Source organism: Rhinolophus ferrumequinum, chromosome 5 (genome assembly GCF_004115265.2).
Source record: "Rhinolophus ferrumequinum isolate MPI-CBG mRhiFer1 chromosome 5, mRhiFer1_v1.p, whole genome shotgun sequence".
Taxonomy (NCBI): Eukaryota; Metazoa; Chordata; class Mammalia; order Chiroptera; family Rhinolophidae; genus Rhinolophus; species Rhinolophus ferrumequinum.
This window is the reverse complement of record NC_046288.1, coordinates 550651-576768: the sequence shown is the minus strand read 5'-3', so window position 1 is coordinate 576768 and position 26118 is coordinate 550651. Positions and strand designations below refer to the sequence as shown.

At 35.7% G+C, this 26118-nt stretch overlaps 1 protein-coding gene across 1 annotated transcript in view; it reads left to right on the top strand.

The window, feature by feature from the left end:
- Positions 1-26118, top strand: part of MPP7 (MAGUK p55 scaffold protein 7) — a 242799-nt gene that overhangs the window by 202854 nt on the left and 13827 nt on the right. Inside the window, exons 12-13 of the mRNA XM_033106666.1 lie at positions 7523-7693; positions 19770-19850. Of these exons, the coding sequence (XP_032962557.1) occupies positions 7523-7693; positions 19770-19850 (252 nt within the window). The remainder of the gene's footprint in view (positions 1-7522; positions 7694-19769; positions 19851-26118) is intronic.

Sequence of the window (26118 nt, the reverse complement as noted above, 5' to 3'; positions counted from 1 at the left end):
CTATAAATCTCTAATTTTTGAAGTGCCTATGACCAATATTGCTCTGTTATGATTAAAACACATTTCACTGAGACTCTTCTTTTTCCAGTTCTACAAACATTTATAAAAAAAAAACTTCTATTCAAAGCTTATTATTTTTAAAAATTGGGAATGCATAATACCTGATGTTGTTAGACCAGTTTGTAACATGAAAGAAATGTAACCAAAGATTGAAATTGTCCTATTTGAAAATTACGAAGTGGTAACATAATAGTATTTGTTTTCTTTGAATTAACAGAAAGGCAGGTACCACTTCACTCTCGTTCACATGCATTTTTTTGAGGCTGTTAGTGTTGGTGGTGAGTTACCTTGACTCTGTTGGAGGCTCTTTTGTGTGAACGGATGAACGGACATGTTTGTTTATAAAATAATCATGTATTTTTAATAAAATGCCATTCTAAATGTCAAAAATTTAAGAAAAAGTAATATCACTAAAATGATAAATATTGACATAAATTTACACTGAAGTTACTTATTTATGGGAACCAAAGAATATGATAATGATTTCTATTTTAAAAAAGATTTCCCATCCATTTTTTAGTTTTGTTGTAAGTTTTCTAAACCCTGACTGCTTTTCTTTTATCATCTTCACTTCTTAGATTATGACTCCTGGTTCTCTGTTTATCTTCCTTGACCTTTGATCTTTGGTTCTCATACTGTATTCTTATTTTATAAAACACTGTTTTCCATTATTTTCAGTTTCATTGCTTTTTTAATATTTTCATTTATTGGTTATTCTTTCTATTGTGAATATAAAAAATTGGCCTATTTACCGTAATCATTTCAAAATATAGAAGACTAGAACCTACCTCTGAGACAGTCAAAATGTATTTTGTGTTATGTGTTGATGTAACCGCACAAATCCATCTGCCAATACTAGAGTTCATTTGTTTGGTTGTTCATATATTACGAACTATGTGTTTTTGTGGTGGTTTTTCTTTCAATTATAAAATTATGTAATATTATGGAAAAGTTTGAAAAATAGAGCAAAATAGTTGCCCACAGCTGTCTCTCCCCAACCAACCATTGTCTGTTTTTATACATTTTCTTCCACATTTCTGTGATATTCATACCAATTTTTAAATTAGTGCAAAAGTAACTCAGAGTGTAAGTATGAACGACTATTGTATTCTGTCCAATATTTTCCATTTATTATAGCAAATGCATTTCTATGTTGCTGTATCGTTTTATAATTATAATTTTAATGGCTTCAACCCAGTTTCTTTTCATAATTTAATTAATGTTTCCTATATTTCTGTATATTATATAGGCTTCAAGTTTTTCCTGTTAAAAAAAATCACTAACATTTGAAATGATAGGATTGACAGGTATAAAACTTACCTACAATATGAAGCTTATTTTAATATATTATTCTTAATTTATATTATGTAAGCGTTAAATGTAATACTCTTGATGAATGGTGTTATATAATAAAATGTAGTGAAGTAGCTTTGAAAATGACCAAATCACAACTGAGTTTAATTTTTATTTACTTAAGAGAAATGTCAAAGTCTAATTAGACAGATTAAGGGTATTTGCTAAAAAATCTTCATTTCTAGCCATGAGCCTATGTTGTGAAATCCCTTAAACTACAAGTATTTGGGGAATATTATCTATGTCCCCTAGTAGATCTGGAGTTTATTGAGGGCAGTGACACAGTTTTATATATTTTTGTATTTTATACATCATCTTGAATACAGAGGGGTATCAAAAATTTATTTAATTATATTTGAAAAAATGTCTTCTAAGAGAAAAAGAGCTTATAATTTTTAATCCCTAAATTAAATTGCTGCTCCTCTTTGATATTTTTTCCTATTATTTCATAAAGTAACAAGGCTCATCATTTTTTCTGTTATACATCTATGTATGTAGAATAACATTTCAAACCTTCTTCTTGACATTCTTTCATCATTTAATATTTGTACCAAAGCTTTGCCAATCACTTTTCTAAAATTACACTAAAAGAAGGGCTACTTAAACCTCTGGGTTGTTATACCTACAGCACTGAGTTACTGTGAGAATTAAATGAACAATCCACGTAAAGCGCTTCGAGTGGTTTCTGTCTTCTAGTAAGTTCTCAGTAAAGATCAACCACTTCTAATGTTTTGGTATTGATGTTATTAACAAGAAAATTATCTAAATTCAGACCAAGAATCACCTTATTTTTTCGTCATGACATAATAAATCATCTAATACTCCAGGACAAAGTATGTATCAACATAAAGTAGTAAATGGATTGTTCAGTAAGAATTTTGGGGACCATTGGTTAATTACTTAGAAAAATATAAAGTTACAGCCTCACCTCACAATCTTGATCTCATGATTACAGCTGAGTGATTCCAGATGGAATAAAAAAAATTAAGTGTAACGCCATGCAACACATTTTTTTAAACTTAAGAAAATATAGGTGACTGTATATCAGACTTAAGGATAGGAAAGTCATAAAAACAGTGGAAGAAATCACAAAGGAAAGAAATTCACAGATTCAAATATAGTAACATTTAGTTAAAGTTTCTTCAAAAAGGAACACTGAAACTCTTAAAATGTCTTTGCAACAAATAGAGCAAAGGACTATGACCTTAAAAGATAGGTGTGTGTATTGTTATTAATATTTAGGAAGACCCTAATCAAAAAGTGCTCAAAATGTATCAACCAACAATTTACAGAAAAAAAAAAGAAATGCAAATGAGTAATAAACGTATAAAAAGTTCAGCTCCATTAACAGTTAAAAATGAAATGCTATACAATTTTTCACTTGTAAAATCACTAAAGGCTTTAAAGCCATTAGAAGTCCTTTTATGAGAGAATGGTAATATGGGCAATTGTACTTACTGCTGGTGGAAATGTGCACTGACTGTTATTAACCGAGCTGAGAGGCATTTGGGCCAGATCTATCTAGGTTCGAGCAATTTGTTCTAATTAAATCGTCAGTGACATGGACTAAAGGGAATGTACAGGGATATTTATTGCAGTCTTTTTGAAATAAGGAGCAGATAACAAGCAACGGAAATGTCACTTTCTATAGTGAAAAATATAACTTTAAACACAGCTATACAATTAAATGATAAGTTAACACGTCATCGTAAATTATTTCTACTGGAAAATATGAGATACGAAGTGTCTCCTTGTGATTAGGAGCTGACCTGCACCTGCGGTCTTATTCTAAAGTCACTTTCCTATTGTAATAATATTAAGTTGCCGTTCCTTTAAAACACACAAATCTCTAGCAGCTGTGGGTAAGCGCTCTGGAAAAAGCCTGTCCATAAAAATGTTGAGCCAATTATAAATTACAAAAATGTGAAATATAAGGAAAATATATTTTGTGTAAAAGTCTCGTTCTTACTGTTCCTTCTTGTTTTAAAGCCAGCTCTTGCTAAGACTTGGGCACTGAGAATAAAGAGGAATGAAATAGGTTCTAGGTTACTTATTCACATGTATCTGAAAGAAACCTCTGCTTACTTTCATTTTAAGTACACATTTTTGATGTCCCTTTTAACATAAGATCTGAAGGCACATAATATTTACTGCTTTCCTGACATAGAATTCACTCTCCTCTAAGCTTAGATGTAACCAAGGTGTGTGGTCACATCACTCATCATGTTACCGAAGTTTGAAAATTACAGTCTCTGGACTGCCTCGAAAGGCAAGCCAAGTGTGCTGTCACTTCTGACTACCCGTGCAGGATAGATGCTAGGAACATAAGCTGCTCTGTTGTTTGGTTTGAGAAGTAATCATAAGCAAGTACTCTGGAATTCATAGTTTTTATCATGACCTCTGTTGTGGCTGTTTTATTGGTTGCTCTGATTTTCTGTTTTTTTTTGTTTGTTTTACTCTTTGTTTATATGGATGTTTATATGCATATGTATATATGTGTATGTATGCATATGTGTATATTTGTATTGTGTGATGTAAATATGGAGCGTAAGTGTATGTGGGTCAGGGGAGTAAATGATCATAACTAAGAAAGACAAGAGAAGGATGCCCTTTAAGTTTAAATATAGTACCAGAAATAACATACCTCCCTAGAAAGAGTATCTAAAAAAAGATAGTTAATGCACACTAAATCTTTCTGTTGTATGTCTTTAACATGTTGCACTACTTTAAGAGGGTACTTTTAATAGTTAAAATATCTAAATCTGGCTTTAATTTTAATATTGTCTCTTTTATAAACATTAGCCAGTTAAAAACTTATTAATAAGCCCCTTAATTATTTTTCCCTTTCTTACTAGACTGTGTGTTGTGGGAACAGAGAGGTGTAACATGTTCCTGCCTTCAAGGTTCCTTCAATAAGTTGGACACATAATTAAGTACCATGTAATTTATACCTATTGTTTATAGGTATTTACCACATGCCGGGTGTTGGGCCAATGGTTTATAGCAATTATTTAATTCTTAACACTGTGAGGTAGGTACTATGATGATGCTTAATTTAAAGACGAGGAAATGAGCTTTTGAGAAGTTTTTGAAAAGATGGCAAGTCACGCAGCTGGGAAGTGAGTGGGGCCAAACCCAGACCTGTCTACCTCCCACTTTGCTTTTTCACACTCAGTGGTGCTACAGCTCTGATAGTATTGGTGTGATGACCCGACTGTCTTTTTCCCCTTTGTTTTGTAAACAGCATATTGGGCCAAGGCACCTAAGGTCATTACTTGTGGGAATTCCACTTGCTTGGTAGTTGCCACCTGGAAAATGGATGTGAATGAGGTCAGGAACCGTGTATCATGGTGCACGGGCAAGTACAGTGACAGTGACATCTCTGCTGGCCAGATAGAGAGCAAGGGACATAGCGGCCCCCATGGATTCCGGAATTCTCCTAGCTCTAAGCCTTGCTATATGCAGTGTTCTGTCCTTTTGTCTGCCTCTTAGAATTTTCTCATGAAAATACCAAAATGTCCTGCTTTTCTTTTGGTTGAAATTTACATTAAGAAAATGAAACAGGAATGATAGGATTTTTATTGTTGCCTTTTAACATTCAATTTAGTAAATTTTACCAAGCATCTCTTCTGTGCTGAGCACGTCCAGCTAGCATCACCACATCACTCCACCTTTGACATCTCTAGACCCTCACATTAGAAATCTGATTACCTCTCTCTTTTCTGCATGATTCTTTATTGTTTATGATGAAAATAAAAACTTCAGTTAATTGTAAAGACCCAGTCAGATTAACACTCTCACTGAAATTCAGGATTGAGTTGTGATTTGTGCATCTGAAGTTTTTCAGGTTTTCACTTTTGGACTTATTTGCTTTGAAGGAGGCATTTATGTCCTAGTTAGATCCATTCCTGTGCCAAAAGTCTGTAGTGACTTGACAAAAACCTTTGCCCATACAAGGAATAACTGAAGAAATTTCTACGTGGTTATCCTATAATTGCTTTCTGTGAGACAAGAAACTGCGGGGAACCTGAAATTAGAACACAAAGAAATACCAGAATGGAAAAGTTGGAACAGCTAATGTGTCATTTTTGTATTAAACCAGAAGCCATTGTATACTGGATTACAGTATGGGTCAGCAGTCACAGGTGACTGTTGGGGTGGGGTTGGGATAGGATAACTAATTTCTGCAAATCAGGAAGAAGAGATGGTTGTCTGGGAACCACTCTGGTAAAACATGGGGAGTTGTTGTAAGAATCACGGCTACTTCTGGTGTGGTGTTGCAATGACTCCGAGATACAAAGAAGGGACTATTTTTCCACATTCGTATGAGTCTTCCTACAATCCTCGAAACAAGAGAAATAAAAAATAATGTGCTATGTGTTCTCTGACCTTTGACATAGAAGTTTGAATGCTGTCTGCACACGTGATTTTTGAATTCAGACATTTTTTCTTCATCCTAGGACCAAGTTGGCCCGTTTCCCCTTTTGCTTCCTTCAGATCTCATAATTTTTTGTAAAATACCAATGTGTTTCATCAGTGACCCTGTTAATTTTTTGCTCTTTATCTTTGATAAGAGGGTTTGAGAGTGATTATCTCCATTGTTTCAAATCCTTTGTGAATGTTTTCCCTCAAATAATCTGAGTATTTCCTCAAAAATCAGAATGATTCTTGGTGGCCCACAGGAATATATTATCAGATAAACTTTTATCTCTCTATTCTTAATATCTTGGTTAGTTTTTATTAAATTGTGAATCTATAAGGTGAGTGATATAACTCCATAGTCATTGATAGTTGTTTTTTAATACAGCCTTTATTTTGAATCCTATTAACTTCTTAAACCCAATAATAATAATTATTCTTTTTTTCTTTATGTTCCCTAAAATCATGCATTTTAATTATTTCATTCTTATGTTTTGTTATAAAATAAATTTATTTTTAAGAAAGTTTTCTTAAAAATTGAATCAATATTATTTTTAAAGAGACTGTATTTTTATAGATTTAAAATGTACTTGTGTTTTCTTTTATACTATGGAGCTGATGTAGAATATATGTAATGTTTTAATAAGCAGACTATTTTCTCTCCCTTAAAGTGTAGAGTTTGAGGGATCGTAATGGTTGGTTAGGTCGAGAATTGACTGTACATCTTGCTGAATTCTTGAATGATGCGTATGATAAATATCACTATTCTAGAAAAGAAATAAAACTAGAATGATGCAACAACACGAAGAGCAAGCAGAATGAGACGGGAATTGACCAAGAAAAGGAACTCTTGCGAAATCAGCTTTTTAAGCCCATGTGTTAAATGATAGCAGTGAGCTGGAGAGAACTCTTTTAAGCAGACATGAAATTTATTTGAATACTTTAAAAGTTAGTAAAAGATCATGTGACCTATTGCTAAGAGTACACAATTGAGACTGTGAAACTTATTTCCAAATTTCAGTAGGCTTCAAATCAGAAAAACAGAATTTCCATAGAAGAAAAAGGACGTGAGGCTCAGTCATTTACTCTACCCCATGGAGTCTCATAAAAGTTAAATAACTTGCTTTGAGGGATAGGCTGATTCTATCAGCCTGATCCATGCACAGGCCTTTTTGACGCTATGCTTTCCCTAATTTAGTTTCTTTCTATTTAGCAAAGATGCTGTCTGCCACAGGTATGTTGTTAGGCTATGCTTAGAGTATGATGTAAAATATTCCAGTATTTATGAAGGAGACAATTCATCATTTATTTTTAAAATGTTAAGTGCTTTTAACTTTTTCTTACCAAATATGTTCACCAATCAGTCCACGATAAATTATCTGACTTGTTTATTTTGCTTTATAACAGTGATTTTACTCATTGATTTCTGAAAAGAACTCTTTATGATTTAGAACCAAATAAAATTTATACCATTGTAACTATATAATTAAATGTTAGATGATTTTCATGTAAATTGTTTTAATGAAATTGTATAGTTTCTATTTTCGTTTTCTTACTAAATGCACTTATAATGAATATATGATGAATAAAATCTGACCCAACTTGAGGGTTTGTTATTTTTGTTTTTGGGGGGTTTCTTTTTTTTAGTTCTAATTACTAAAAATAAGTTGTTGTTTTTTTGTATTTACAGCTGGTTTTAGAAGAAGTTTCCGTCTCAGTAGAAAAGATAAGAAAACAAATAAATCCATGTATGAATGCAAGAAGAGCGATCAATATGATACAGCTGATGTACCCACATATGAGGAAGTGACACCCTATCGGCGACAAAGTAACGAGAAATACAGACTTGTTGTGTTGGTTGGTAAGTGTTTGCTTTTGTGTGCAATTTTGACGAAATAAGTGAGATAGTAAGGATTTAACCTCAAAGAACATCATGCTTAAAGTTTTCAAGCTAAAAAAATCTCACCACTTGTTCACATAGACTTTGCCCACCCTCACCCTTCTGGTGTCAGGTCAACAGGTTTGTTGCTCTATTTCTGCTGCGCTATCCAGGCATGGCCGCTCATCGGACATGTCATTTCTCTTTCATTTTCCCTCTCCTTAAAATTCTCCAACCATTCCTAAAATATCCTAGGCTGATTTTCCTGGTCTTTATCCCTCCCCAATCTATTCACATTTTTTGGCATCCCACTGGGGCTAATTCTCCCAGCACCAAGGAAAGGCGCTGGGTTTCCTCTTACCTGCTCTGTCTTCAGATTTCAGGGACTGCTCCTCAGTAGTTTTTGATAGTACAGACAGCAGCAGTGTCAGCGTTCAGAGGGCGGAGCTCTCCCCTTCCCATTGACCTCCAGCCCCTATTCCAGGGCTTCTCAAACTTCCATAGACATTGAGTCACCTGAAGATCTTGTTAACATGCAGTTTCTGATCACCAGAGGTGAGGCCAGAGATTCTGCATCTCTAACAAGTTCCCAGATGCTGCTGATGCTCCTGGCCCAGCTTGATTTGGGAGTGCTTTTTGCTTTTCAGCTATTATGGTTATAATGCAAATGTAGTGAGATGCCAGGCTGTGCACACCAGGAAAGCCTCCTTGCTCTGTTTGAATTGGATTCAGTTGCCATTACTTTCTTTTGCTGGAGGTGGTAAACTGGCTCCCATTTATTCTGATTTTCTGCTTTTTGTATCACACTTGGTTTGTACTTTGGCATCATGTGTTATAATGATGGCTTTAAAACCTTTGGTTTGTCTTAATCCGCTGTTCAGGATTTGTTCAGTGATGCCATGTTTCCCTGAAAATAAGACCTAGCCGGACAATCAGCTCTAATGTATCTTTTGGAGCAAAAATTAATATAAGACCTGGTCTTATTTTACTGTAATACAAGACCGGGTCTTATATAAGACTGAGTATAATATAATATAATATAATACCAGGTCTAATATAATATAATATAGTAATATAAGACTGCATCTTATATTAATTTTTGCTCCAAAAGACGCATTCCAGCTGATTGTCTGGCTAGGTCTTATTTTCGGGGAAACACGGTATTTCAGATTTGGCTTTTCTGTTTTGACTGATTATTATTTCCAGCCTTTATTCTGAAATTCCTATAAGAAAAATAACTATTTGAAACTCTTTAGCCCCTAACACTTTATTTCCCTATTTTGGATCAATTGCTGCTATAATGGAATTTTTATTTTTTCATTTCCGCCCTTACCCTCACTGTGGCCTTCAGTGGAGCATGACATTCCGTAGTGAATCCAGTGACAACCAGAGTCCTTGTCCTAACTGTCCTTCAAAAGTGTTTCCTGTTATTTGCTTTCTTCCTTGTGGTCATTCATTGCTCAGAAAACCTTTTTGCTGGTATGTCTGGCACATTTGTAGCATCAGAAGTTTAGAATTGATTTTCTGGAGAAATCCCCATCTGTTATACCCTTGAGGCAGGCTAGTGTCGACGTAAGAAGCGGGTCTCTGCGTTCCAATGCTGTTGTGCTCTTCAGCCGCCATGTGACACCTGCACATTCCAGATTTTCTCTGGGCTTCGGTTTCTTCATCCTGAAACATCAGAACAATAAGAGCACCTGCTTTCTAGGTCTGTCTGAGGGTTAAATGAAATGGTATTTGCAAAGGCTTAGATCAATTCCTGGCACCATAGTAAGCTTTTAATAGAAAGTAGCTCTTCAATATTAACTAAAAACACCAACAAGATAAGCATGAAATGTTCAAATATGAATAGGCTGCTGCCGATTTTGAATCTCAGTGTTCAAAACACTTGTAAATTCAGTTAGATTATTTATCAGTTTACCATCTAAAAGAGGGATTCAAGAAGTAGACTTGAAATTTTGGAAATTCTGGATTGTTCCAGAATTAACTGTTTACTTTTCATGATTGTAAAAGTCAAACACTTAGGAAATAGTTTCTTGGCTCCCACAGCAAGGATAGGAAGATGGAAAGAGGATACGCATCGTAGTCTTCCTGAAGCCTACGATGAAGCCTTCCTGAAAGCCTTCCTGAAACACTGGGAATATGTTTTTTCCCAGTGTTTTCAAAGCCATTGGGAATAATGGAGTTTGCCTTGAAACTGGTAGATAAATATTGTTACGGAAGTACACGGTAGTATTTTCTCTCTCTTCTTAGCACAACATTGCATGGTTTTTGTTTTGGGACTTAGTATTTAAGAAATTAACACCCACCAAGTTGTTAAGGTGGAAAAATATGACAGTGGAGGACTTTGAGCTTGATCAGAAGCATTTCATTTTTGTCTTCATTTTGTCAGGGTGCTATTCCAAAGCCGCGTTGCAGCCGCTAAACATCTTCGTGACAGCTTCTGTTATATCTCCTCCTGCATTTAAAAGCATTTTCCGAAAAGTATGTTAAGACGAAATGTCAAGCGTTTAGTACATTTTTTACATGTTTTATCTTTAGTGAAATCTGACTTTTTATCTATTGTGTTTGCAGGGGAGGGAGCTGGGAGAAAGCTTTGGTGTTAAAAAACTACAAAACACTTTTTATAACATAAGGCAATAGAAGAGCAAAAATTCATCTTGTGGGTATTCAGACAGTTTGTGACTTGTTCTGTCTGTTAATGAGGCAGAAGAGGAAACTCATAATAAATCGTTCTGTATATTTCACATCTGTAGCTTAGCACTAAGTACTGGTCTGTTCTTCTCTGTGCTGAGTCTTGTATGCTGCCTAAGGACTGCTTTGGAGAGATGGTTTGAATAGGCATTCATAACACTGCATTCATTTTCCTGTAAAACTGGCAGAATAAAACATCTCCCACATAAAGCAGAGAGAAGAGGAACTCAAAACTAAATATAAATGTTACTATGTTTATTAGAAATCCCATAGCTTTTGTTGAACTTTGAGCGAAGGCTTGTAGGAATTAATCTGCTCCAAAGGGTTTTATATAGACGCTGTAACCCCCAAAGTCATCGAATTTATGAGTGTGTGATGGGTTTTAAATTATAATCCTTGTAAATGAGAGGTAAATATGATCTTTACTGGAATCACAATTGGCTTTTCTTTATGCCATTGGTTCATCTTAAATATTTATACTCCAACTTAATTTCTGGGCGTAAATTACAATTATGTTCATTCAGCTAATTTTTATGGAGTACCAGCTGCGCCAGGCACTGTCCTCAGCACCTGGGTTTGTCACTGAGCAACACAAACACTCTTGCCCTTGTGGTGTTTACATTCTAATGGGAGGAGACAGACAAAATCATACTCCTAATAAATTAGCGATAAAGTCACGTGTATGGTTGTTCGGCCAAGATAAATGCTGGAGAAGAAAGTTAAAGCAGAGACGCATTGGGGAATTAGGAGTCTGAGATTTTGAATCAGGAGATCATGGTACCTCATGGAAAAGGTCACATTTTTAAACAGACTCTAAAGTAAGGAAGTTATCCCTGCCCTCTTCTACTTAACTAAGGAAGACAGGCATGGTTTCATTTTTGTCTTTTAATTTTATTGCACTTTTGTCATAGCCCTGAGCTAGAGGTGAGACAGTACTTTGTCAGTCTGTATAAGTATGGTATAAGTAGCTGCTTTGGAAAAATGATACTCTTTGTCAAGCTTCCCAGTCTCTCTCTCTCTCTCTCTCTCCATGAGCATTCAAATGACATTTCACTAATACCGTTTTTCTTCTGTTATGAATGCAATAGAGAAAGAAAATCCAAACCTCTATCAGGGCTTGTTTTTAAGTTGCTACATTTTCTATATAGCTTGATTCCAAGGGAACTTTAAATTTAATTTTATAAACCGATTTGTCACTCTTCAATCCCAAAATCCAGCCACCTAATAATGTGATCATTATAAGACTATAAGTCAAATATAATCGCATGGTTGTTTTTATTTTATGCCTAATGTGACAAAAATAGTAGTGTTGCAATATGATAAGTAGACATTTTTTACAACACATGGCTGATCTGAGGGATACCTAGAGATTTCATTTGATTTGTCTTGCAGTAAATCAAACGAGTGTGTTTTTTCAGGTAACAAAAGCAGTTCAGATATTTATTGCCGACTCCTGTAATTCTGATATTTTTCTCTGGATGGTAAGAGTAACAAGTCTGGCCAATACCATAAAAATGTCTGGGGGGAAATGTGAAAGAATTTTCATGTTAAGCAGTGCAGGTATACTGGAGGTAAACACAGGGTAAAAGCTGCATCCATGTCAGTAGCTTTCCACGTAATATGCCTTTTTTATGTTTGTGCCAGAATGTACAAAGATCAATGGCAAAAATGAGTAACAGTAGTTGGTTAGAGCAACAGATTTCTCTCTAATATATAATTTAGTATTGGACATAAGCCCGAATAAGAAAGGATTTTATCATTAGTGCGTTATGGCTGTTACATAAATATCTAAAACTAATTTGGTTAATTAGTTAAAACTAATTTGGTTAATTTCCATCTACCTGTATCTCTCTCTTTCTGAGAGATTATTAGCACTATAATCTCTTTCCTAACAGATTATTAGCACTATAATCTTTAGCATGATTATTGTCCTTTCATGTGCAAGGTACCATCCATCTATACTTACATTATTAAATACAATATGATGTTTATCAGCCTTAAGAAAAACTACAACTAAATTCTAAGCTTGACATTTACAACTAAAAATTACTTTATGCTCATTTTTTGTAGACTACAGGAGTGTCGTTTTAAAAAATAAACCACATTTTATACCACATTTCATTGATTTCAATAAAATTATTTTCAAAATAGTAATACATTATCGTTCTAGTATGTAGTCATTCACTCAGGATCTGCCCTTAACACACAAATAAGTAGATGGTTGAGGCTCCAAAGTACAGTGCCGTAGAGCATGGCCATAAACTTTTTTTTAAATGTAAGGACATCATACTGATATTTTAAAGCATTGTGTGTCTAAATGCTCTTATATAAATGAATTCTATGAGTCTGCATATGGATTTTTAAAAAATTCTTTCTCCTTAAGATAAAAATAAAGGCATTTTTGCATTTAGTGAATGTGAATATTTTCTTAAATGTAAACTTTTAACTAGAAACTTTACTAGCATCATTTTATTGACTCCCTAAATGGACTATATTTCTTTGGCTGAAATGAATGAACCTTTATATAAAATCACTCACAACACAGTTGCCTGCTTTCAGGAAGTAGTTACTAATTAAATACACAAAAGTAATTAAAAATAATATGCCTACTTAATTATCGAACTGACATATATTTTTTTTTATATAAGAACTTCAACTAATGGGGATTTATACATGTGGCTTTATTCTTTTTCCCCAGAATTTGGACACAAAGTGATTTTGTAAATTCTTATGAAATTAAAAAAAATATGTAACAGATAAATACTTAGATTTCTGGTTTGAATAAAACATTGGTTTGTTTTCAAAGCTAGCAAGCACATCAACTTTAGTTCACTACCTGAATTCCAAATTAATGATCTCCAAAATGACTTTTTTAAATGTGTTTTTGGCTCCTACGTACATCATTGTGAGTAAATCATCTTTGTATTTGATTTTCCTTAGTCCTGAATCAAGAATCCTAATAGGCAGGCCCAGTTTGTGTTGCCCAGGCCTCGTATGCACACCGTCTTCATGAAGCTTAGTTTATACTGCTCAGAGGTTCTGCACAGAATGAGTTTTGAGATTACCAGATTAGACTTCTGCCACTTTTTGTAGCCAAAATGTCTTCCTCTTCCACAAGCACAGGTAGCCATCACTGTCTAAAGTGTAGGACAGCTTGGAACCGGCCGAGAGACTCCGTGACCTTACGGATCACAGCCATTAACAGCAGAGCAACTGGCTACCTGAGTTCGTGTTTTGTTGGCATTCTTTTGATAATAGGTAGACTGCAAAGAATGTAGACTTTTGAGTCAGACGGACAGGCTTTGAATACCAGTTAAGCAGCACTCCAGATGTGCGACCTTAGAGAAATGACTTAACCTTTGATGGACTCAGTTTTCTCATCTGTAAAATGAGGATAATAATACCTTTTTGGCAGGGATGTTTTGAGGATTAGTAATGGTGTGTGTAACCATGTGACACATGACTGCCATGTAACCATGTGACACACATGGTCTCATTGTGTCATCATCATCATCATTATTATTCCAAAGTCTGTTGTCTGTGATTTAAATCTGCTATTTAGATGATCTTCTTTGCTTCTCTTTAATATTAACAAGCACAATTGAAAACAAACTATAGAATAACTTATTTATATACTTATTGTGGTAAATTTTACATATTGAAGGGGAAATGAATCTGTCCCATTGCAGAAACATACAAATGAACCTAACTCAGCTTGCATCCTAAATTGTCTGCAGTGTGAACAGATTTTGTATTCTAAATACAAAGCAGCCAGCTAAAAACGTTGTCAACATAGGCCTAACCATAGAAGGAGACAGAACAGGAATGTGGATCTAAGTTGTGGTTTTAAGATCATGATCTAACGAGAAGAAACTCGAGAAATTCTCCAGTGCAGATGGCAGAAGCAAACCAATGGCCTGTAAGGGAAAATGCTATTTGTAGGCCCACTGGGCAATTTTGACGTAGGAATGATTGAAATTGTATCCTTATTTTAACCTTTTTGTGATGATACTGCTACCTTTGAAGACGATGACCTTAAGTCTAACCTGGGGAAAAATTTTCAAGTAAAACATTTGCTACTGAACATTCTTGTCATACTCCATAGGTGTGCAGTGAAGTGAGCTCGCTACAAAGAGTTAGATTATTATACAAGGGCTAAAATTGAATGTGGTCAGAATTTTGAGGACATCACATCAGAGATGCATGCTTTTCCCCACTAATTCAAACACACCTAGTTGTTCTTCCAGAGTTGAAGTAAATCAGTGTTTTTTTGGTGTGGGTAGTAGAAGAAATAAAGAAAAGGAAAATGCTAAACTCTCACTCAGAAAAGTATCTCATGTTCCTGGAAGCACTCTAGAGCTGAGACCTACTGAATAAACAGTCAATTCACATTGCCCCGTTTAGTCCTAGGTGTCGTGTGTGTGTGTGTGTGTGTGTGTGTGTGTGTATGTGTGTGTGTGTGTTTATGTGTGTGTCTGTATGTGTGGAGTGGGATGGGGCATGGCAGGCCAGGACCTACTATTTAAGTTTTAGTGTTTTGTTTGCTTCTATTTCTTTGAGCATATACAGAGGGTTCCAAAAAAATGTATACACATTTTAGGAAAGGAAAAAACTGTATTAAAATTCTAATACTCGCTATATACCGGTAACAACAGATGAATACAAGTCATGTGTATACATCTTTTTGGCACCCAGGTATAATTGGATTTGCGTCATCTGTACAGAGAATGCAGCTCCATTGTAATACCCCTCGTTTTTCTTGTCTGTTTTCTATTTATTTTAAAGAGTAAGGTTAGCACTTAGTCTAAATATTTTTCATACCTTCAGAGTAGATAAAATATATAAGCCTCAAGTGGTGCCTGGCATTTTGTAGACAGTCACTAAACACTTCCCACTTTCCTCCTCTCCCTTGGAGATCTTATCTCCTCTTGCAGTCTCAAGCTGTACCTCGATGTGACTACATTTATTAGGGCCCCCTAGCCCTGGCCTCTCTACTACACTGCAATGCTTGTCTGAGTTTAGGGAGATCGATTTCCTTCCCTGAAACTCACTCTTCCAGAGCTGGCTTCATCACCCTCCCCTCTGCGTCTCTGTATCTTAAGATCAAGAGAGCTACGTTCATGAGTTTGTTTGTTCATTTCTTTCTTTCTGTTTTATATCCCACATGAGTGAAATCATATGGTTCTTGTCCTTTTCCGTCTGACTTATTTCACTTAGCATAATACTCTCAAGATGATGTATGATAGAATTGTACACTTGAGACTTATATGTTATTAACCACTGTCACCCCAGCAAACTTAATACATAAAATTTAAAAAGAAGAAAAAGATGATAAAATATGGGGTGGCGAGGGAGGAAAGAGCCGGTTCAAATGTGAGCTCCGCCCACTTCTCTTAGTGACCTTGAGCAGCTAAGGAGCCATTGTATCCAGGCATTCTAGGTGCAAATGCTTTTTACCTTTAACTCCCACCCCTTTGGTTCATTTAACCAATAGTTTAACTCCATAAAGCATAATTACTGAGTATAATTTAAATCAATTAAACAAAATGATGAGTGCCTACAATTCGCCAACTAGGGAAACAGTTGGTGAACAAGTAGGTGACACCTGTCTTCACAGAGCTCACTGTCTGTGAGAGAACAGCCAAGTAAACCATTACAATACAGTGTGATTAGTCCTTTGACATGGAAGTCCAGAGAACACGTGAACTTAGTATCTAAATTTAGTACCGAAATTTAAAGTATCAGGGAAGATTCCCTAAGGGGTATCCAAGCTGAATCCTAAACAACAAGCAAGAATTAGTGCGTGAAGAAAGGACAGGTGTGTTCTTATAAAAACAAACAGCATGTGATGAGGCCCCAGCACAAAAGAGAACCTGCTGCACATTTCAGGAAGCCGCAGAAATCTCATGTAGCTGCAGTGCAAAGGAAGGAGTGGCAAGAGTGGGGATTAGAGAGATAAATGTAGCTCATAATATGCAATCTATATAAACCTGTCACCGAAAGAATTTCTGTTTGATTTTGTGTGCAGTGGAGGAAGAATGAGAGATGCTGGTGAGCAATGACGGAAGCTTAAGCCAGGATGGTGGAGGCAGGCATGAGCAGTACCTGTCAGACAGTGTAGGGTTAGGGGACTTCGGGAGGAGTTTGTTGTTGTTGTTGTTGTTATTGTTCTTGTTGTTTTATGGTAGGAAAGAATTTATTGATTTTCAGAGCTGAGGGGAAGGAGCTGGAAGCCGGAGAGGTAAAGATTCAGGAAGAGAGATCTCTGAGAGAAGGCGTTAATTGTGTATGACTGGAGAGAAGGATAGAGAATGGCCTAGATGGGTCTAGATGCATAAATTATAGAAAGGACCTTGAAGACATTGCACTCGTTGGCTTCTGTGTCCTCTGAAGTAGTGGAGGTCTTCTACTGAACTTGAGGTGGTGATGGTAATACTAGAAATTTCATTCATTCAGCAGATTTTTGAGGGCTTACTTACTTGCTGGAGACGGTAAATGACATAATGATTGCTGCCCTCACAGCACCTCTGTCTGGTGGGAGAAGACAGACCACTAAGCAGTGTGTTATCCAATTGTTGAGTTGGGATTTTTAAGTATTATGAGGGAAATGTAAAAGATGCTCTGACAACATAAAAATGAGAAACATGGGTGACAGCGTCAGGAGAGACTTTCTTGAGGAAGAGCTGTTTCTGTTTGAGCTGAGCTCTGAAGGGCGCATTGGAATTACCTGGGGCTTCAGGTGAAAGCGACAGCAGCTGGAGCATATGCTTCGAGGCAGGAGGACAGGGCAAGGATCAGATCACGCAGAGCTTGTGAAGATTTTCATCTCTTTCAGAAGAGCCACTGGAAACTACATTACCAAGAATGTTAAGCAAGAGAGTGACAGGATCAGAAGAACTTCCTTTTTTTCTTTTTTCTTTTTTTTTATTAGTTTCAGGTGTACAAAACAATGCAATAGTTAGACATTTACACCCCTCACAAAGTGATAACCCCCTCCCCCAATCTACTACCCCTCTGACGTCGTATATAGCTGTTACAATTCCATTGACTCTATTCCCTATGCTGTACTCCACATCCTGTGACTATATATATATATATATACACACACACACACACACACACACATCAAATTCTAGTTGACATTCATTATTATTCAGCTTCAAGTGTACAGCACAGTGGTCAGCCATCTACACCGTCCAGGAATTGGTCTCCCTAATAAGACAAGTATCAGACTGAGAAAGACAAATACCATATGACCACACTTCTGTGTGGAATCTAAAGCATAGAATAAATGAGCAAACTAATCAGAAACAGTCTCAGAGATATAGAGGAAAAACTGAGGGTTGCTAGACGGGAGAGGAGTGGGGATAAGGGAGAAAGTGAGGGCAAAAGAAAGCATAAATTGGTAACCACAAGATTGCCACAGGGATACAAAAGACAGTTTGGGGAATATAATCAATAATGTAAAGATTCTGTAGGGTATCCGATAGACACTTGTCTTATTAGGCAGAAGAGCTTCTTAAAAAGACCTGTCTGGCTGCTGGGTGACGATGGATTAAAGTGGCTGATGAGCAGATGTGGGGCAGCCGTCAGGAGGAGGCTGTTCCAAGAGAGGCCAGAACAGTGGTATCTTGGACTAGTGTGGCAGCAGTGGCAATGGAGGATCATCGATCTGAAGGACATTTGGGGGTAAAATTAACAGCCTTTGGCAATTGTTTGATTATAGGGGTATGAAAGAGAGAAGTAACAAGGAGGCTCCCGGGTGTGACTAGAGAAGAGAATGGAAGATTGAAATTACCAATATGGGGTTCTAAGAGATATAATTGATAAGGAAAACATAGAATAGTTGCTGGAGAGCATGAAGGCACGGCCTTACAACACCATGGTTGAATGGGTTTTCTGCACTCAGTAGCCCAGGTGTGGATGTGGAGAGAGGCCATTGCTTTGAGCTTAGACTGAAGGTTTCCTTGGCAAGTGTAATGAAAGGACAATGCCTAAGAAATTTGAGGATATTCGCAAAAGAGTAGAAAATAGAAAACATGATGGCCCATGGAAGTAAAGACATGACAGCCTGCTAGATAAAAGGAAAGCAATGAAAGCACAGAGGTCCTTGTGATAATAGATGTGGGAAGAATAACTGGACGATCTCAAAGGATCAGAGATTGAAGTCATTTTGGGAAAGTTGAATTTAATATTTTTGTAGTGAAATAGCTCCTACTGATGGCAGAGTCCAGGTTTGCTTATTAAGTGGTCGACGTGAAGTAGAGAAAGGTCAGTAGGGCTCAGGGATCAGAGAAGAAAGAGGCTAGCATTTTGAGGGGTGTTCACATGGGTGTTGAGGTTACCCAAGATGATGGTGGGATTGAGGTACAACGAATGACAAGAGCCAAGTGCTGTAGTCTTAGTGCAGTGGTTCTTGACAGGGGCAGTACTGCCCACCGAGGAGCATTATGGACTTTTGTGAGGGTAGTGCTTTTTGTTTCTTGTTTTTTTTTTTTTAATGTCAAAAAGGGATGTATGTATGACATTTCTACAGAACAAAACTTTGACCTACATCCCGCACGACTTTCAAATGTTGTGCTAGACATTCAGGGGCTGAACTGATGACTCTACATACAGTGGGGTTTCACTGTACGTTGCACGACACCATCATTAAATGGACCCTCATGGCCTCTTGGGGCTTGTGCCTTTCTAACTTTTGATTGGACTCATGTTTGAAGCTGCTCTTTGTTTTTGGCCCCAGTCTCTTAATCATTTCTCAACCTGGTCACTTTCTTTGAAAACAGAGTTCATGTATCATCTTTGATCCTCCACAGAGTTTAGTATATGCCTTGTTCATTATAGATGTTTAGTATATATGTGTTAATTGATTTAAATATGTAAGGTCTATGCAAATTTTCAAATGTTTAGGGACCAACTGAAAATACACAGTGCAGGAGAGGATCTTGACACATGTAAATGCCGCTGATGGTTTTGTAAATTTAAAATGCATCATCATTAGATTTGCATCTAAAATAAAATTAAGGTTCAAAGATTTTCTTGTATTAAGATCTAATAACATTTAAAATTCAAATTATCACTATCCAGACCATGCAATTCCATTTTTTTAGGCGCACATATTTTTTAGGCTCTTCTGAATATTATAATCTTTTTACTGGAAAGGTGGGGATTAAAATTTGAAAAGTGAATAAACAACAGAAGAATTAGCTTCTTCTTATGTACAACTCAATTAGAGGTAATTTCTTTACTTGGGACGCATGTAAGTTTTGATGCATGTTCTCATTCTGTCCTATGGATTCATGTCGATTATAGAAATGTTTATATGTCTTGTTTAGTAATGGATTTATGTTATCCTGTTTTTTAGGTCCTGTAGGAGTAGGTTTGAATGAACTGAAACGAAAGCTGCTGATCAGTGACACACAACACTATGGTGTGACTGTGCCCCGTAAGTTCGATGCTGCTACAACTACACTAATAATGACTGCTCGACCCTTACACAGCACGTATGGTGCCAGCCATTGTTCTAAGCATTCACCATCTAGACCTCAACAGCTCTAGGAAGTATGTAGTGGCATTATCCATATTTGACACAGGAGGGAACTGAGGCACAAAAGTTAAGGGATTTGCCCCAGATTATGCAGATCATTGGCCGGATATTTGTTAATCACAGCTTTCCTACTTTCAATTTTTATGGTGAACTTTAATACACATATGACATCAAATTATTATTTATAAATTTTCTTCTAAATAGAAGTCTAACTATTCTATTTCCTAAAATAAGTGCTAATGTTTTCCAGAGCTTTTTCCCAGCTTTAAGATTAGAAGGACCAAACCACAGAGAGCTGAAGGAGGCTTTTATAATATAAACCTTCTTAATTACTTTTTATATGTAGTAATTGGCAGATAGTGTTAAATGGGCCTTTCATGACCATGTAATCCAAATTTGGTGGGCTTCTTTTCAGTACACAGAATTAGATCTATTTTTATAAAAGTGCTTTTCACAGGCATTCTTACAAATAAAATGTGATTCTGGAAGCATTTTGATCTCCAGAATAAATGCCATTTGACTACTTAATATGTTGATGTTAGAAAGTCGTTTAAAAGACTAAATTGCAATGTTGGCTTTTTCAAGTGGTTTTAGTACTGTTTTTTTATTATTATTATTATTATTTTTAAAAAGCAGTTTGTATATTGCCTTTAGCAATGTTCTCTAGTTTTGGAAGAATTCAACTTTATTTTAAAATTATAGTTTTCTATTACCTCAAGTTACTCCTTGTTACTACATTTTTCCAAATTATTGTTTGTAATCATTTTCAGCTATAAGTTATAGGACTGACAGTTTCCACCAACAGAGATGAAAGTAAAGGAAAATGTGGAAATTTGGAATTATACAGTTTCTTTCTTTTTTTTTTTTTTTTACTTTAATTATTCACTTCTCTTACAAAAGCTGAGTTGCAATATACAGGTAATTAGAAAATTTTACAAAACATACCCTTAGTTCAGCTTACAGGTGAGCAATTACAAAAGAGGATGGAAAAACAGATTACAAAGGAAAATAATGACTTTATTAATTTCCTACTGTGTATTCATCTCTTCTATTTGTCTTAATTTATTTCATGCTCCCCAAAACAGTAAACATGGGTGATATCTCCATTTCACAGAGAAGAAAATGGGGTAGGAAGGATACTTTGACTTACCCAGAGTACCGTACGCAGTAATTTCACTTGAATTTTTTTTTTTTTTTTTGACTCCCTTTACCCTCTTCTAGTATCCCTCTTCCCCCCTTATCCTCTGGTAACCACTAAACTGTTGTCTGTCTCTGTGAGTTTTTGTTTCTTTGTTTGTCTTGTTCAGTTGTTGCTTTCAGTTTTATGTCCCACATATAAGTGAAGTCATATGGTTCTTGGCTTTTCCTGTCTGATTTACTTCGCTTAACATAATAATCTCAAGATCCATCCATGTTGTCGCAAATGGCAGTATTTCATCTTTTCTTATGGCAGAATAGTATTCCATTGTGGGTAGATAGCACAATTTGAAGCCAGGTTTTATGATACCACTTTTCATGTTCTGCTTCCTATGATACTATGCAGTCCTTTCAAACTGTGGATTCCTCTTTATTGTAGCCCAGTTAGTAGGAAACACTGATGTCTTTTGAAGATGAGAAATATCGGTAAGGCTGTCTGTCCAACATAACTCCCTCTGATAGTTTTGGACCTCAGGCAAAGCACTTTTGCCTCAGTTTATCCAACTATTAAAGTCATATTTGCTTCTAAAGTTGTTATAAAAATTGACAACATCCAGAAAGGTTCTGGGGCTAAGACTCTCTAAACAAATCCCCGAAGTAGTAATTTTCAACTCTGATTCACTTTTAAACAGTTAATGTCAAAAGATCCCCTTGTAGCAGTGTTTTCCAGACTTGCCTGATAATAAGAATTTCTTGGGGGTTCTTGTGAAAAGATTCCAAGCCCTCTCAGAGAGATTCTCCTTCAGGAAATCTGATAGAATGTCTGAAAATCTGTATTTACAGCAAGCATCTCAGGTGATTCACACATATTTGGAATATCACATATTTGGAATATCATAATATCACACATATTTGGAAAATACAGCTACAGTACCAACTCAGGATGATTTAATTAATTAAAGAAGAATATATTTTAAGAGCAATTTTGGAATTTTAGATTGTTTTGCTTTGTAAAATACCTTAGGTAGAGTCTTGATTATTTGGAGAAAAAGTATTGCTTTGATTATACCACCAGTATTCTGTTTGATGTTTAACTCTGTAATTTTCCTTTCCAAAACATGTACCGAATATCCACCAGAATGGGTAAATTGAAAAAGATGTGGATCGATGGAACTCACACACATTGCTGGTGGAAGTGTAAATTATTTCAACCCTTTTGGAAACCTAAATGGCATTATCCACTAAAGCTGAGCAAACACATACGTTAGGACTCAGCAGTTCCATCCTAGCACATACCCAACAGAAATGCATACGACATGTACTTGGTTACTCTTAGAAACATTCATTATTCATAAGAGCTCAAAACTGGAAACTCCCCAAATGCCCATCAGTAGTAGATTGCCTAGCTAAATGATGGTATGTTCAGACCATCATTTAGAATGAACAATCTGCTCCTACACATGGTATATGTATGACTGTCACCAACATCATGTGGAATGACAGGAGGCAGGCACAGAAGAGAATACGCAGTATGACTCCATTTTTACAAATACAATAAAAGCAGTGCTACTATATGCGGTGAGAAATCTTCAAGGGGTGGATGGGAAGAGTGATGATGGGATGCTGGCAATTTTCTGCTTGTTAGAGCTCTGGTTACATGAGAGTAGTCGATCAGTCGAAAAATTCATCAAGCTTACACGACTTCTGTGTCTGTATCATACTGCAGGTTTTTAAATGTTAAATAGAAATACTTGGTAGTTTCGTTAATTGTAGTTTGCTGACGTTGATTTTCTGCTCTTGACATGCACTAAAGTTATGGGAGATTAACATCTTCCTCCCCTGGAGGAAGCTGAGTGATGGTTACATGGGACATCTCTACTATTTTTGCAATTTCTTGTAAATCTATAGTTGTTATTGATTATTACAAAAAACTATTTAAAGGGATGCTTAAATCAGGTAAATGCTGTTGCTCTTCTGCTAACTGGCTGAAGAAATTATCTGATCTACTAAAATTATCCATAAAGCCATAATAAACATTCAAAGCTGCTTTTTAAGAAAGTGGTGGCCGAAGCTTGTTTGCTTCTCTGTGGGAAATTTCATCCTTGATAAGTTGCATCAATATAGTTTTAAGGCTAGAGGTTATCATCCCCAAATCTAAGACCATTAATATAACCAGTCTTTCAAAAGGGCCTCTCAGTGAATTAAAATAAAGTAGTTAACAACAAGTATTGCAGTAGATACTAAATACTTGATGGATTCCAAGGTCTTGATAGTCTGGATTTGCACTCTGAGTCAACCACACCTGTTTATCACTTTCTGTGGTTTATCATTTTCTGTGGCATGTATCACAGTTAAGTGTTTTCATAGGTTTCAGAGTACTCATGTTCTAGAACACTTCTTTGTCCATAGGATACCTTAGTTGAGATTTCTAAAACATATATATTGTAAACTAGGGTACCAGTTAAAAAAAAATTGTTTTCTTTGCTCTTGGTGGGAGTTATTCTGGGATTGTCTTGGAAGCAGGGGAAGAGTGTGGAGTTTGACTCTTATTTGTTTGGTGTTCATATTAAGCTATAACACAGTGCGTGACCAGTGAACTATGGTGAAGCAGGGGACTGCACGGTGGTTACTGTGCCCGTGTTTCCCTTCAAATTCCCATCTCCCAAGGACTTTCAGATCCTTATTCAGGACTCCTCACTGTTAATGTGTTGGTGAGATTCCTAGGATACCTCATTGCAATTAGAGACTAAAATTCTTCATCAGCAAAATTACATCAGACCAGGATACCTCCGGTTGATCATGATAAGCAAACTATTTGGTTATAGGTATGTCACCTTTTACATGTGTTAGGCAGTGCCATAAATGTCTCGGTCACTTGATGTGGTTCAGAATATTTTTAACCTTCCCAGTGGACTCCATGTGTCAGGGCAGTGATCATAAAACGGTGTGTTCTAGATTTTCAAAGTGTTCACCCATTAAAATTGAGTAGAGGCAACCTTTTCTCAGTTCATGAGAAACAAATAAATGCACATAACATTCTCAGTGTTAATTTTTAACAGTACATTTTTCTTAAGCCCACTGTTTGCTAAAGGAACACCAGCAAACAACAACAAAATTGATTAAGTAGTAAATAATATTCAGCCTAAATTTTAAATGAGGGCATCATATTAATTTTAATATATTTCTTATTTTTTGGATAAATATTGTGTTATGTACACTTAATGGAGCCTATTTTTCTGCTGTGAAAGTCATTCATAGCTTTTATGATAGAATTAAGTTTATCAGTACTTCATGCTGTTCCTGAAAAGGGTGTGACAGTCAATAAAGAATAGCATGACTTTGATGCTCCACTAGCAGAAAGATGAAAAACTGTTTCAGGAGATCTGAGTGTTGTATTAAAATATGCTAGCTAACTAAATAGAGGGCAATGAAAATTTTGGATAGAATTGGGTTTTACAAATCCATTGCTTTTTTTATTAGGTTACTTTTTTTCCCCCACTTCCAACATTTTTCCTTTTATACATAATTGAGATATAATTAAGAAATAAACTGCACATTTTAAAATGTAAAAGTATATCAGTTTTAACATATACACACATGTGAAATCACCAGCCCAATCAACATAAGGAACATTTCCATCTCCTCAAAAAATTTCCCTGTGCCCTTTGTAACCCATCCTTCCGCCCACGTCCCCAGGCAACCATAGATCTGCATTCTGTCACTATTAGTTTGTCACAGGTTATTTTGAATCATCTAGCATTTTATATAAATAGAATTATGCAGTATGTTCCTCCCCTCCCCCGCCTTTTTTTGGGCCTGGCTTATTTCACTCAGCATAACGAGTTTGGGATTCACCCATGTTGTTTCATAGATCAATAATTCATCCCTTTTCATTGCTGAGTAGTATTCCATTGCATGGAAATAACCACAATTTGTTTATTCATCCGTTCACCTGTTGTTGGATACTTGGAGATTTTCTCCCATTTTGGCTATTACAAATAAACCTACTATGAGGTTTGTATTCAAGTCTTTTGATGGACGTACGTTTTTGTTTCTCTAGGGTAACATGGACGTAGAATGGCTGGGTCATATGGTACATATATGTTTAATTTTTAAAGAAACTACCAAACTGTTTTCCAACATGGTTACACCATTTGACAACCGACTAGCAGTGTATGTAAGACACAGTTCTACACATCAGTGTCAACACTTTGGTGTCCTTTTTCTGATAAATATTTTACAAATATTTTCTTGCAGTCTGTGGCCTGCCTTTTCATTTTCTTAATAGTGTCTTTCAAAAAGGAAAAGGTTTTAATTTTGACAAAGTCCCACTTACCAATTTGTTTTCTATGTTTTGTGCTTTTTGTTTTTAATCTAAAAATCCTTTCCTATCTCCAGATCACAAAGACATTGTCCTGTTTTTTTCTAGAAGTTTTATAGTTTTAAGTTTTACATTTGATCTATATCAAGTTCTTGTTTGTGTTCTTTAGCAGACTTGCCTTATTCCTGATCTCAGGGGAAAACAATTCAGCCTTTTAGCATTAAGTATGATGTTGGTTCATTGATGCCCTTGATTTGTTTGAGGGAATTCCCTATTATTCCTAGTTTGGTGAGATTTTTTTTTTAATCATGAATGGGTGTTGAATTTTTGAAAAAATATTTTTTCTGTGTACATTGAAATGATCAGGTGCAATTCTCCATTTTGTTAATATGGTGAATTTCACTGATTTTCAAATGTTAAGCCAACCTTTCATTCTTGAGGTAACCTCTACTTGGTCATGGTCTACTGTTTTTGAAAATATATATATTATTGAATTTGACTTATAATATTTTTGTTGAAGATTTTCACATCTAAATTTATGACGGATATTGGTCTGTAATCTTCTTTTCTAATGTGTGTTAGATTTTGCTAATGTCTTTGTTAGAGTTGTACTAATATCATAAAATGAATTAAATTGTAATGTTTATGTAAGATTAGTGTTATTTCATCCTTGAGTGGTTGATAGACCTCATCAATCATCTAGGCCTG